The following is a 14,551-nucleotide window of genomic DNA, read 5'->3' as shown; positions in this document are numbered from 1 at the left end:
ATTATTTTACCATATACCACATAATAAATGCGAGAATAATATTAACAATACTGCTCGTAATATTAGTGCTATGAGTCCTGAGTTTTCCTACACATATTCTGTATATTACACCCTGTTACTTCATGATTTTATAGTTTAGCTATAGCCGGAAATGATAGCGGATTTTATCTGTTTTCTCACTTTGTCTAGTTCTATTTTTAGCATCCAAAGACCGGACAGAATACAATAAAAACTCCTGAATAAACTGATATAAACTCTATTTCTGCCACTATTTTCCTTCTCTGGATAGTAATTCAGTAGCAGTCACCTTAGGATTTCCTTCCCATATTTACTTATATTTTTAGAAGGTTACCCAGAAGAATAAATCATGTTGTGACAGACATTATCATCACATAATCCTTTACATCGGATTCTTACATAATCCATAAAGCAGAATGCCAGGTCAGAATTCAGCAAACGTCTGCGTTATATATAGTTATTATATGTAGCTATCCTACCCCATCTACTAATGTCAGCTATAATCTGGAAGCCATGCAGATCCACTCCTGGTAACTATACTGGTACACACACACCGGGCACAGCTATGGGTGATCAATGTGAACAGCGCTCAACAATACGCCGACATTTACTGCAGTTATACAGAACGTTAGTATATCTATCTAGATCTATATATGGTGCCCTGGTGTGGAGGGGAATATTAGTATCATTTTCTATTATATTGCATTCCCTTGTATTCTGCTACTTTACAGTTTTAGTAACTTTTAGAACATGCAGAACAATAGAAACGGCGAATACTAAAGAGCAGAAGAATACTATGTAGCCTAGGACAGCTGTCATACAGAGATCTATCTATCTATTTATCTATCTATCTATCTATCTATCTATCTATCTATCTATCTATCTATCTATCTATCTATCTATCTATCTATCTATCCGTCCGTCCATCTATCAGTGAGGGGAGAGGTAACACTTACAGGAGGGGACCATGTTGCACCCAGGCTGCTCCAGCTCAGTGACCCCGGGCTGCTCGGAGCTCTCCCTGTCCCCAGCCCCATCCTCCAGCTTCCTCTTCTTCTTCTTCTGCTGCTTCTCAGCCCCGATGAGAGCCTCCACTGAGAAGGCGTGCGCCTTGAGGCTCATGGTGCAGGGTGACCTCCTCTTGTCTGCCATGTCTCATGTATGGAGCAGCGCTGTTACACGGCCCGTATATATATATACATATATACGTGTATATATGACATGCCCCAGTGCGGAGAGGAGACGTGTAATCCAGAGCCAGGCTGTGTGTCCGGCCACGGTAATTGATGTTCAGAGCCTTGATCTGTCAGCGCAGACTGCACAGCGGCCGGGACAACTTGCTCATTAGTGACAATAAAGCGGCGGGACGGGGAGGGGCTTCACAGCTGTCAATCACTGCCCTGCTGGCCAACCGGAGCTACGAGACTCTGTAAGGGGCGGGGCTTCTTCCTAATTAGGCTGTGAGGGAAGACAGATCTAATGTAACTGCCTAAAATTATGAGCGAGAGCCATCCACTAACAGCCAGCAATACGGCCTTCAGGAGTGATAGGAAGGGGAAAGTGGTCAGCAGGGGCTACTCATACTGCTGTCTACTCTACTACTATGCGTAATGGCACTATTAGTCACTACTACTATGTGTAATGTCACCAACTCTCACTACTACTATGTGTAATGGCACCAACTCTCACTACTACTATGTGTAATGTCACCAACTCTCACTACTACTATGTGTAATGTCACCAACTCTCACTACTACTATGTGTAATGTCACCAACTCTCACTACTACTATGTGTAATGTCACCAACTCTCACTATTCTTACCTGTACTCCTATGTGTAGTGTCATCATCAGTCACTATTCATACCTGTGCTCCTATGTGTAATATCACCATCAGTCCCCATTCATATCCATACTCATATGTGTAATGTCACCATCAGTCACTATTGATACCTGTACTCCTATGTGTAATGTCATCATCAGTCACTATTCATACCTGTAATCCTATGTGTAATGTCACCATTAGTGGCTATTCATACTGCTGGCTTCTCTACTCCTATGTATAATATCACCATCGTGTCTCCTATGTGTAGTGTCACAACGTACATTTTCCCTATCAGTATGTCTTTGGAGTGTGTGAGAAAATCCACACAATCATGAGGAGAACATACAAACTCCTTGCAGATGTTGTCCTTTGCAGGATTCGAACCCAGGGCTCCAGCATTGCAAGGTTGTAGTGCTAACTACCAAACCACCGTGTTGCCCTGTCCACTATCCATATTTATACTCCATTGTGTAATAGTTATCATCAGTCACTACTCTCACCTCAGTGTAACACATTCCTATGAGACTTGATTTATGCTGTTACGTTCTTAGCATCTATTACTAGATGTAAGGGATAGTCCTCATCAATGACCCCAGCCCTCATGTCTATGTGTATAGAAATAATTCCATGATGACCCTCAGTATACTGATACATCTCTGAACTTCTATTTTAATATGACCACAGTGACATGAAGTTATGTCTGCAATAGTTTATAGCCATACGAGAATACATACACTGTAAGAGGTGTCAGGATGACCAGTACAGAAAATGATGTATCAGATGTCTGGATAACACTGACTGTGAAGGACAAGTCTGTAGTATAGAAGCCGGGGAGGCCTCAGAGTCTGTATGGGCTCTACTGACTGTTTGGGGCCACTGTTGGACATACAGCCTGGCCCCAGTCTCCTCATCCGAGGGCTCGGCTCCTGCTCACCCTTCTGATATTCTCATCCCAATTAGTCAGGTTTTCACCTAATTACAGTATAATTTTATCACACCAGCTGAGGCTTTGCCCTTCCTGTAAGGAGAAGAAGATTGCTGTTTCCACCACACTGACTTGAATTTAGCACCTTAATAAAAAGTTAAGGCTTCCTCTTTATAGGTTGACAAGGTTTATGCTGGGAGTTGTTAAATGTGTAGAGGTGCAACGGGATGGCGGACTTCACAGCTCTCCTGACACAGCCCCCCAGTCTTCCCTCCTTCACAGCTCTTACAACCTGGGGCTTCCAGCCTGTGCACACATGTGCTACAGCTCCTTTTCTTTTTTTAACTTTCCTAACCTATTTTCTGGACATGTTTGCCTGTAATGTTATTCGAGGGTATAAATACTTCAGTTACACCTATATGTGTTCAAATTCTGGCTGTATAAAACATATATATATATATATATATATATATATATATATATATATATTTACACTTTGCGTTTAGTTTTCTAGATATTCAATTGTAATACTTAGTTTTGACCATTTATTTCTCATAAAAGTATTGTTTAACCAATAAACCTTATTATATTTGTTTGAAATTAAGTAAATCGGCACATATGGATGTATGTATAATAATATTAAGAATATAATGCAGTAATGTGTTGGCAAAATTTATGAAAGTGATGAATTCCCAGTGTTTAGTAGGCAGAGATTGCTGGAATATGCAGAAGCTGCTGCAGGGTCTCTCTGTACTGGAGAAGCTTATGATCTTATCCAGAGAACTATTGTAAATATGAGACTAAAAGATACTACCCTGTTTAATAGAAGACTAACAAAGCAGGTTTGTACCGGTAGTCCCCCAGCTATTACAGAATATAGACCTCTGCATATGTCTTTTCTTTACTTGTTCTATAGCATGTAGACTTTCACATCATCTGCGCCAGCAACTTATCGCAGGACACCTCAATAATCTGCACAACCACTCAGTATAATAAATGTATAATGCTAAATGCTGACATTGTTGGCCGGCAGATTGGGAAGGCTCTGAATACTGTAATACAGTAGGTTTCAACATTAATACAAGCTAAATTACTGAATAGAAGAGATATTACATGTATGTTGGAATAATATACAGATAATGCAAAAACAATCACCCATTCTAGAAGTTACTATCACATGCACTCAAAAGCAAACTGAAAAATAATATTCAGCTGCTATGGGAAGTGAACTCACAACCGTGAAACGAGGATTAAATATATATGTGTGTGTATATATTTATATACACGCACAGTATATATGTATTCACCCATATACTTATTTGCAGCGGTAGTTGTAATAGTAAAAATAAATATTATATAGTAAAAATTATTATAATAATCATTAATAGTAGCGGTAACAGTAGCACCAGTAACAACTAATTATATTATTATTATTACTAGTAAAAAATAATGTTACTAGTAGGAGGACAATCCTTTTATTTTGTTTGAATAGTTTCCTTTTACATTTCTTATTACTATTAATACTGGTAGTAGTAATTGTAGTGATTCATTTTATTTGTGTTTATTATAATTAGCAGTAATGTTTATTATAACAATCAATATTAGTATTAAGAGATTATTATTATTATTATTATTATTATTATTATTATTTTTTATTATAATAATTATATTTCTATAGTAGGGATGAAAAATCCTAATGATGTTCTCCCATCTCCTTCCTTTTCTTTGATTACTACTACAATAGTTGGTAAATTTTAATTCTCAGTGTGAACTATAGTTTTATATTGTCATCATTATTATAGTTATTATTATTATTATTCATGCTTTTTCAAGTAAAATGTGCTTGTTATTTTCTTCTTCGACTAATACAACTACTGCTGCTAATAAGTACAGTATATGTATATATACATAAATAAATTAAAAAAAAAATATATATATTGTATTCTTTCATGTGCAGTTATTGAGGATTAAATGTCAATAAGGTCTAAATATATATATATATATATATATATATATATATTGCAATTAGGAATATATATGTGTATATATATATATATATATATATATATATATATTCCTAATTGCACGGTTGTGAGTTCACCTCTCATAGCAGCTGAATATTATTTTTAGGTTTATGTTTTTAGTGCATGTGACAGTATACTTCTAGAATTGTGGATTTTTTTCGCATTATCTGTATATTATTCCAATTCACTTAGTTCTCTGTATAAGACCATAAGCATCTCCAGTACAGAGAGACCCTGCCGCAGCTTCTACATATTTCAGTAATCTCTGCCTACTAAACACCGGGAATTCATCACTTTCATCAATATTGCTAACACATTACTGCATTATATTCTTAATATTATTGATACATACATCCATATAAGCTATTTCACTTTGTTTCAAACAAATATAAGGTCTATTGGTTAAAAAATACTTGTATGACAAATAAATGGCCAAAACTAAGTATTAAAATTGAATATCTAAATACTAAACACAAAATATTACCCTTGTAATGTGACATATGCAGCAGAGTGAAGTAATAAACTCCTAGTTCTAGTTGTGATTCTTGAAACACAATTTTAGGTACGAGGAACTAACTAACAGTGATATCCAGCTACAGATTAGGACTTTACAAGGTGAGACATCCGCAGCTCTTCTGAATATGGTATTATTGGAGTATATCATGTACAAACAGTGATCAGATGGGCAGTATACTCTTGGCGAATTCACAACTTACATACTTTCAGGTGTACGGTATGTTCAGAAGAGCTGTGGATGTGTCACCTCATCTGTAGAGACTATAAAGTCCTAATCGATTACTATCTACGCTATCACTCTAAGATCACTAAGTGAGGTTAATGGTGTGTCATTATGGTATCAATACAGTAGCTGAACAGGTCATAACATTATTGTATCACAGAGAAAGGATCACAATAGATCACATCTATGTGACAGCCATCATAGCTCACAAGTACATAACATGACAACTATACACTCATCACATAGCACATCATCATGAGTCTGCGAAGAGGTTGTCTGCTTATGGGGAAAACCTACAAGTCCTTAAAAATAGATTGAGCTAGAAAGGACGGTGTATGGTAGTAAATGCAAATGTGTAGTCATGCCTGCAATCCTACAGAATCACACACACTATGTTGACCTATGATCGCCTGTACCTGAGTCTCAGCTCCACTACAACTTATTTAAGAATGGAGTAATATATATATATATATATATATATATATATATATATATATATATATATCTCCATTACTTTGGAAGCTTCCAAAGACCTCATTTTTAATGGATCAGGGGTAAATAGAAGCCTGCTACTTTTTCCCCAAGAATGCTTCTAGTGCTGTAACTAACATCAAACAGAAATACAATAATCTGCACTTGGATTCTTAATTTCTGAATCAAATAAATATAATCGCTTCCATCTTTTGTATAATTTATACTGTCGTCTACAGGACATATAGCTGTAACAATTAATCTGAAAAGATGAAGCACATCATTCCGATAATATAAAAAGGATATAAAAATCATAACATGTTACAGCTGTAATAACTGTGATTATAAATGTATGGCTAGAACATCTGCGACTATCAAGTTACATATAATGTAATAATGTATATGATTCCATAGCTATACTAATAGCTATACTATAATAGCTATAGCTATACTATAATAGCTATACTATAATAGCTATAGCTATACTATAGCTATACCTTGTATGTGATTCTGAAGTTACTTCTACTATATGAGTATATATACAACTACTGTATAACCATATAAAGGGAGTCACAATATGTGAGCTTAAAAAATCATGTAAGTGTTGTAATTAAAATATATTAAATAATAAATGTTAGTTATAATGATTATTATTATTATTATTATTATGTTATCTTCTATAATAGAGTTACACCATATGGGAATATGTACATTACAGCTTTAATATATGTAATTATAGCAATGCAGCTATAATAGTTTTAGTTATAAAGAAACAGCTACAATATTCTATCTATCTATCTATCTATCTATCTATCTATCTATCTCTGATATGTGATTATAAGTATTATTTACAATATATATGTATCTGTATATCAATGAAGGTAAATACTGTAGTGGACTTGGCATACACTAGCTAGATGTAAAGGAGCGGAAATACTGTTTATATATATTATACATACAAACTAATCTATCTATCTATCTATCTATCTATCTATCTATCTATCCAATACTCAGATGGATATGACTGAAAAGATGGAGTGGGGAACCAAACGATATGCTGCTTTAACAGCAAAACAGTTAAAAGCGATGAATATCCTTTGCTAGCGTCATTATGTTGCAATTATGTGACTAGAAAGGTCGGTATTTGCTACCAGTTTTCTTAGGATGGATTTTTTTAGTATTGCTTTTATGCAGTGTGCACAATTTGTTATTTTCCCATGGGCAGCAGCAGAGGCAGAAAATCTGGACAATTGTCTCCATACATTTGTCAGCTGGGATCATGTCCTTTCTCCAGCAAAAGAGACACCAGGACCCCATTCACAGTAGCAAATGTGAGCAGTTTGTTAAACAAATGGTCCCCAGGTTGAACTGATAAGGGGACATTCTTACCGGCTCAACTGGGACACTGTTTACTAGAGGAATAATAATTCCTTTTCCATAGTTTCATCCCCTTTTGTTAACCTGCTGAACATAGGAGTACTAGTAATAGTGATACATAAAGAAATAAATACAACCAATCAAATTTCATAATGTATCCGTATATTCAACATACTTTGCGGAAACCTGTGTACCCAATGAGTTGATTGTAGCATTTCTTTTTAAAGTGAATTCATAAGTTTACACCGATAGTCTATTGAAAAATAACCCCAAATATTCTTATGTTTCTACATACGTCTAGAATTTTTGGTAGCAGAAATGTAAGTTAAAAATAGATCAAACTATTGGCCATAGAGACAGACATTTGGGTCACGTGATACTTAATTTTAATAGGAGAAAATGCTGCCAAAGCGTGTTAGATTGCTTCTTGTTTGCAGACGTTATAAGACAGATTTTAACAAAAGCTGATATGGGCCAAGCCTTAATCAGTTATAATGTCACTTACTGAGACTCTTACTGCTAGAGGACATTTACTCATTAAAAAGTACCAGAAATCTTAATGAAAGTGACAGTCTAGAGTCAAATGTATCAAAATGATCACCTCTACAATATCTTTACTGCATCTTTGGACTCTATTGGTTGGCTTACTTTGCACCAGAATTTTGGCACACTCTGGGGACGATTTATCATGAGGGTATTTTTAGGCAACTTTTCTGAATTGGATTACTTTCTACAAGAAATTATTTTAATGAAAATTGTTTTAAAATGTTGATTCATAATATTTTTTGCAATTCTCTAGGAAGGAGGCAGCCAAAGTTCACGAAGGATTTTTCTGTGCATTTTCTAAATTTAAAAGTGGAGTGCATTTGCACAAAAATGTACAATAATTTAGGCTTAAATCTATGTACCTAGCAAACTATGTCCACATTTTCAGACAGATTTGAAAAAAGCTGCATTAGGTGCAATTCACTAATGGCCCAGGGCATTAAAGGAGGATTCCCATCTCAAGGATCCTATGTATACTGGTACCTTATGTAAATTGAAGACTTCTCATGAATATATTGCTTTAGAAATTCTGCTTTGTTTGCCTGCTATGTGAACTTATTCCTCCCATTGGTTACATAGCATTACAATAACCACAGACCTATAGGACAAGTACATCACTCACTCATTGCTCTTGTCTGTAGGACAATCAGTTCAGCTAATTGCAGTTTGCTGATAAAGACAAGTCTGTTATCTCTCTATGTAAACACACAGATAACACAGAGTAAAGTTCTCTACAAACAAGTGCATTTTATCTGATCTGCATAAGTATTGCGAAACTTCAGTGTTCTGTTCAGCAACCTGGGTTGGGGCGGGGTATACAGGAAGTGAGAAGATAAGACAATCGGTAAAGCTGTTGAAACAGGAGGATGGGAAGAACCCCCTTAATAAATTTAGTGCAAGGTATACAAAGTTGCAAATGCCACTGAAACATGTCACTATTCGGGGTCAAACCAAATAATAAATCTCCCCATTGTCCCATTAGAAGCCCTTACCCTTTCCTGATAAACCATGCATCCTTGTCGGGCAAGGCCCCAAATGTTTCTAAAACCATTAACAAATATATCACAAGACATGTATGCCAGTTACTTGGCACAAATTACACCACAATTGTGGTGCATTTTGATGAGTTAACCTTATCAAATTGATTAAAATTCATGAAGTGTTTTGCCAATGTCAGAAATATGCATATACAGAGATACCACAATATTGTCATCATAGAAAGTGGCGACAATATATGTAGCACAAAATATAAACAATAATTCACCATAAAATATTGTTTTTCCATAAATCTTACATTAAAATGCAAAATTATATTTATTGTGCATACTTCCACTTATAGTTTTATACAGCTTTGTCGTATTTGCAAAGTCTTTGATAAAATTGTCAATACTTATGTTTTTTTTTTTTATTTATTATGGAAGCCTCTTCTGTGGTCCTTGGTTTAGCTTCACCATTTGCAGTTTTACACCATATGGTCCATCATGGTAAATCTGACAATGGAAGATTTCTGTGGTGCTCCATTTCCCTTGATGCCCTAAGCACATGCTTACTTTGCCTAATGGTTAAGGGAAGGTTCACACCTGCACCCGTGCCCGCTTTAGGCAATCATGACAGTTTTTGTCTTCTGTCCAGAGAAACTAGACAGGGGACTGAAACCCATCGGTCAGTTTTCAAACCCATTCACTAAAATGTGTTTGCAAAGTGACTGCCCGTGAGCGTCTTGTGCCTCTCCGCCGCGAAAACATTTTTTTTTTTTTTAACCGGACACAAAGTCCTGCATGTCTGACTTTGTGTCCAGTTAAAAAAATGGTTTTGCTGCGGACAGGCACAAAACGCTCATGGGCGGTCACTTTGCAAACCCATTTTAGTGAATGGGTTTGAAAACTGACCGCCTGGTTTCAGTTCCCTGTCCAGTTTCTCTGGACAGAAGACGACAGAAGACTTATGTTTTGCCTGTGCAAGTTCTCTGGCCAGTACATCATTTACGTACACATATACTATTGTGAATTTATTGTGTCCATCTTATTTGTAAAACTTATCATGTGAAACTCAATAAACAAATTAAAAGGTAGTTTTTATACTTGTTTGCTCACCAAATTTGCAAATTGTTGAATGTTACGTGTTACATTTAGCATAGAGAGGTTTAGAAAGTGCAACTATTATAATATATTAGGTATTGTTGAAACTGAAAATGTCTGAATTATTAAAATATAAAATGCCATAATAAAAAAAAAACACCAGAAGATAGCAGAATTATTTTTTTTTTCCATTTTATGCAAATATTTTTTTTCATGGTTTGGCAATATATTTCACAAATGCAAATAAATAAAAAAGTCTAGATCTCACCATGTACATGTACTCCAATCTCTCCCTGGGTGCACGGTCTTTCACCTCTGGACTGGACGAGGCAACCTTCGTATCTGAATGATCCACCACAATATAGTAGGTCCGCACTCCTTGGGCTTGGTAAAATATAACTTTTAATAAGCCATTTAAAACTCAAATAACATAGAACAAGACTTGGAAAGTCAGAAAAAAGACATAGTGATTAAAACCGCCGACGCGTTTCGAGGCTATACAGCCCCTTAGTCATGGCCATGACTAAGGGGCTGTATAGCCTCGAAACGCGTCGGCGGTTTTAAGCACTATGTCTTTTTTCTGACTTTCCAAGTCTTGGCAATATATTGTATAGAAGAGTAAATAGTGCTATTATAATATTCTGCTTATTCTGCAAAAAGAAACAAGTCAAAAAGTTTTGGAAGGCAAGAATTAAGTATAAAGATCTGCGACAGGAAGGGTTATCGTAGGCAATGCACAAATATTTTTTGTTGTTATAGTCTGTGACTACATACAGAGATGTCATCTTTGTGCAATGTGCCATAATGCTAGACATCCTGACTGTGCTTCATTTTGGTATAATGGACTTTTTTTCCTTCATAATTTAGTCTCATGGAAATTGGTGATTTTATGACTAGCATTTCACAACTGACTAAAATTCTAAGACGTCTAATGCCTCATTCACATCTATGTTTGGTAATCTGTTCAGGGAGTCCGCATGGGGACCCACCCCCGAATGGAATACTAAATGCATTGGCAAGCGGTGTGCAGTGAAAGCACATGGACCCCATAGACTATAATGGGGTCTGTGTGCTCTCCACGTGGCGCCCAGGTGGAACATGCGCACAGAGAAGTACTTTGTGATCTACTTTCATGTCCGCATCCAGGCAGCACGTGGAAAGCACATGGACCCAATTATAGTCTACGGGGTCCGTGTGCTTTCACTGCACACCGCTTGCCAGTGCATTCCGTAGAATAAATTTATATAGTGCAGGCTGTTGTGCAGATGTAAAATGTCGTTGACAAGTTGATGGAAATCTACGTCAGATAGGAACTGGTATATATTTCCATTCTAACTCACACCAGGAAACTGGTGTGAATTATAATAAATCTGTGGGGCTGAGGCTTCTCCATCTAGGCAAGCCTCACTCTACCCACAATCATACAATGTAGCAAGTGAGGCACGGATCGAGCAATTCTGGCATGTTTGGTGCAAGAAAGGGCCTTGAAAACTTAAATTCCCTCCAATGTGTGTTTTGCTGTGGCTAATACTTAAAGGGAGTCTGTCATGGCTCACCTGAATGTAACACCTTCATTCCTCCATTGCAGAGACATTAATTTACAATATGGAAATGAGTGGTCTGGAGCACTGATGTCACCTCTGTTGTTCCAAATTGGTGTGCCCCACACTGCTCAAATGAACTTGTGTGAATGTGAGAATACTGCGCCAGACGAGAGTTCAGCGTAGTTCTCCAGCCCTGTCACTCAAAGAAAGGAGAGGGGAGGAAGCCATATTAGAGCAATGTGTGGTGTAGCTGCTTGGAGCAATAGAGTCATCCTTGGTGCTCCAGATGGCTCTTTTCCAAATTGTGAAATAAATGAATATCTCGGCAATGGAGGCACGAATCTTCATGGAGAAAAAATGGATTACAATTAGGTGAGCCTGACCTATTTAACTGTATGGTTGGTTTAACATACTGCACCGTGGTGACAGACTCCCGTTTAAGTAGGTCTATATGTAACATGGATCTAAGGCAATAAAAACTCACCGAGTTAATGAATCAGTTGCCAACTTTCTAAAAGGTTGTGCAATATTTATTTACTATCAATTGATACAACTGCTACAGTCAAATAGGAGTATTTTAACATCTAGAGTTTTCTTCCAGTATAGATGTTTATTTTCATACTTTTACAAGGCTAGAAAGACTTGTACATCAGAGCTAAAAACCGAAACACTAAAATATCACAGCTAATATATATGTCTGCATAGAGTATATTGAATGTTCCTAAAATGCTAATATTTGTTTGAAATAAAAACAGCTAAAAAAAAAAAGTAGGACAGATTTACGAAATATGTGAAAAAAAAACGGACTACATACTATGGTTATGTATCAAATTTATTATGTGTTTCAGACATTTTTTGCTTCGTCTGGCAAAGAGGTGTGGCTTCCTGATCATAGCTGTGGCTAAAGATGTCCACCGAAAGTAAGCCAACAGGTGGTAGCAATAGGCGGTGTAAACTCGGACAAGACAATATAAAGTTGCATTTTTAGACTGTCTAGTCTAAAGCTCCATTTACACCTGTATATGCAGGAACAGATCAACCAGCAACTCATGATAAATATGTCAACTGGCATTTGTTCGCATTGGCATAACATACATGCTGATGAAAAATGAATGGGGGGCAATTGCAAACAAGATAGGTGGACAACAATTGTTTATTCATTTAAGTCAAAGTTTTAAAACAAAAATAAACGGTCCCATTTTATAGATATTTTTCTGTGTGTATCCCTCAATCTGGCGTCTATTCCTATAGACAGTGGTTGTCTGACCTTTTTCTGCCAATGAACTTCTAATCTTAATGACAAGTGTATATACCATTGCCACATGGAAACAATACACTCCACTAGTAACATAAGCAGGGGGCAGACACTGACACCTCTACACAGGTAGATCTGGGGCACTTCTACATTGGTAGATATGGGGTCAAGCATTATAGAAGCATATTCTGAACTAAATTTGTTAAACTTGCAACAGAGTATTCCTCATACTTGCCCAACTCACCCCAGGCCCCATCAGCCATTTCCATATACCCCATTTCCACAATGATTCACATTCTGAGGGCCATTCTCACCTGGTTGGGAATTGGTTTATTTCTGGTGTAGTCTTGTTTTCCATGATGGTTTTTCTGCCATTATGAGCTTCAATAGGTGAATACTTAGAACTGTATTCCACTTTGCTGGATATGTGTTGAATGATTTGTCTTGAAAAGAACTTGGAGTAGAGGAAAACCTTGACCATATGTTATCTCCTAGTAGATATGTCATCTGTGACCATGGACAACAAAAAAAGAGGTAATCCCAAAGAGATGGAACCAAGCCTTCAAAGACAGAGATGAGTATTGAAATGCTGTACACAAACCTCTCACCCTAAAAGTGTCTTATTACTATGAGACTATATGAAGATGAATGAGATACTAGTACTTACCCTCTGAAGCACCCGCACCCAATTCAGTATTTCTGGGATTGTAAGAAAATTGGACACAAACAGTATATAGAAATAACTTATACTTTCAGTTGAGATAAGCAGGGATTTAACAGTTGAATTTAAGATATTTCTATATTTTATGCCATATCCTGCTTGTGCCCAATAGTCTTCAAAAATTCCTTTAATATAATCACGGCATATTTGTACCATTATCCATCAAAGAACGCACAAGGTTGGAAAAGTAATAGCATCAAAACCCAAAAATACCTCCTGAGGAAGCCTTGCTAGGCGAAATGTGTAGAGGTGTGCTCCTGGTGTCCCTGGGCTGATTTGTCTACAATCATGTCACTAGGTATTCATTTTTGAAATTATGCTATTTATCTACTTGTTTATTCCATTGTGGACTTAGTGATATGGTATAGGCTTAATATACTAGTATATATGGCTTGGCTTTGTACAAGCATTTACGTGCATCCATGTGCAGGTTTTGATGACTGATTATAAAAATCCATTAAACAAACACAAAAAGTCCACAGCCAATGCTCCAATAGTGCATGTATAAAACAGATTCCAAATGCACGGATATGGTCCCCCGGGCACAGACTTGTAAAGATGTAATCAAAAAAGAAAAAAAGTATATCCAGCACTTTGAGAAAAAGTTTGAATTAAAACATAACTTTTAATATGGAAACAATAAATTCCATTAAAAAAATGTTATACAAGACACCAAGCACATGAAAAAAATGAATGAAAATCACAGGGACATACCAAACTGACGAGACTAACAGGACATACTAGACCGCGGTTTAGTATGTCCTGTTAGTCTCGTCAGTTTGGTATGTCCCTGTGATTTTCATTCATTTTTTCTTGTGCTTGGTGTCTTGTATAACATTTTTTTAATGGAATTTATTGTTTCCGTATTAAAAGTTATGTTTTCATTCAAACTTTTTTCAACGTGCTAGATAAAATGTAAAAATGTGTGATTTTTCATTGTATTTGATGTATTTTATGCACTGGTTATAAATGTATCTGTAATTCAGTCCTAGGACACTTTGTCCTGTGTTTTTGTGTCTGTTCCGGCATT

The 14,551-nt window shown here is 36.4% G+C and overlaps 1 protein-coding gene across 1 annotated transcript in view; it reads right to left on the bottom strand.

The window, feature by feature from the left end:
- The window catches only part of TBX18 (T-box transcription factor 18), a 34,971-nt gene extending 33,670 nt beyond the window's left edge, over positions 1-1,301 (bottom strand). The window contains exon 1 of the mRNA XM_075266662.1: positions 975-1,301. Within this exon, the coding sequence (XP_075122763.1) occupies positions 975-1,170 (196 nt within the window). The 5' untranslated portion in view covers positions 1,171-1,301. The remainder of the gene's footprint in view (positions 1-974) is intronic.
- Between the last annotated feature and the right edge of the window lie 13,250 nt (positions 1,302-14,551).

This window comes from Leptodactylus fuscus, chromosome 3, assembly GCF_031893055.1.
Source record: "Leptodactylus fuscus isolate aLepFus1 chromosome 3, aLepFus1.hap2, whole genome shotgun sequence".
NCBI classification, from domain to species: Eukaryota; Metazoa; Chordata; class Amphibia; order Anura; family Leptodactylidae; genus Leptodactylus; species Leptodactylus fuscus.
Note: the sequence above shows the minus strand (reverse complement) of the source record. Positions and strands in the feature narration are given on the sequence as shown.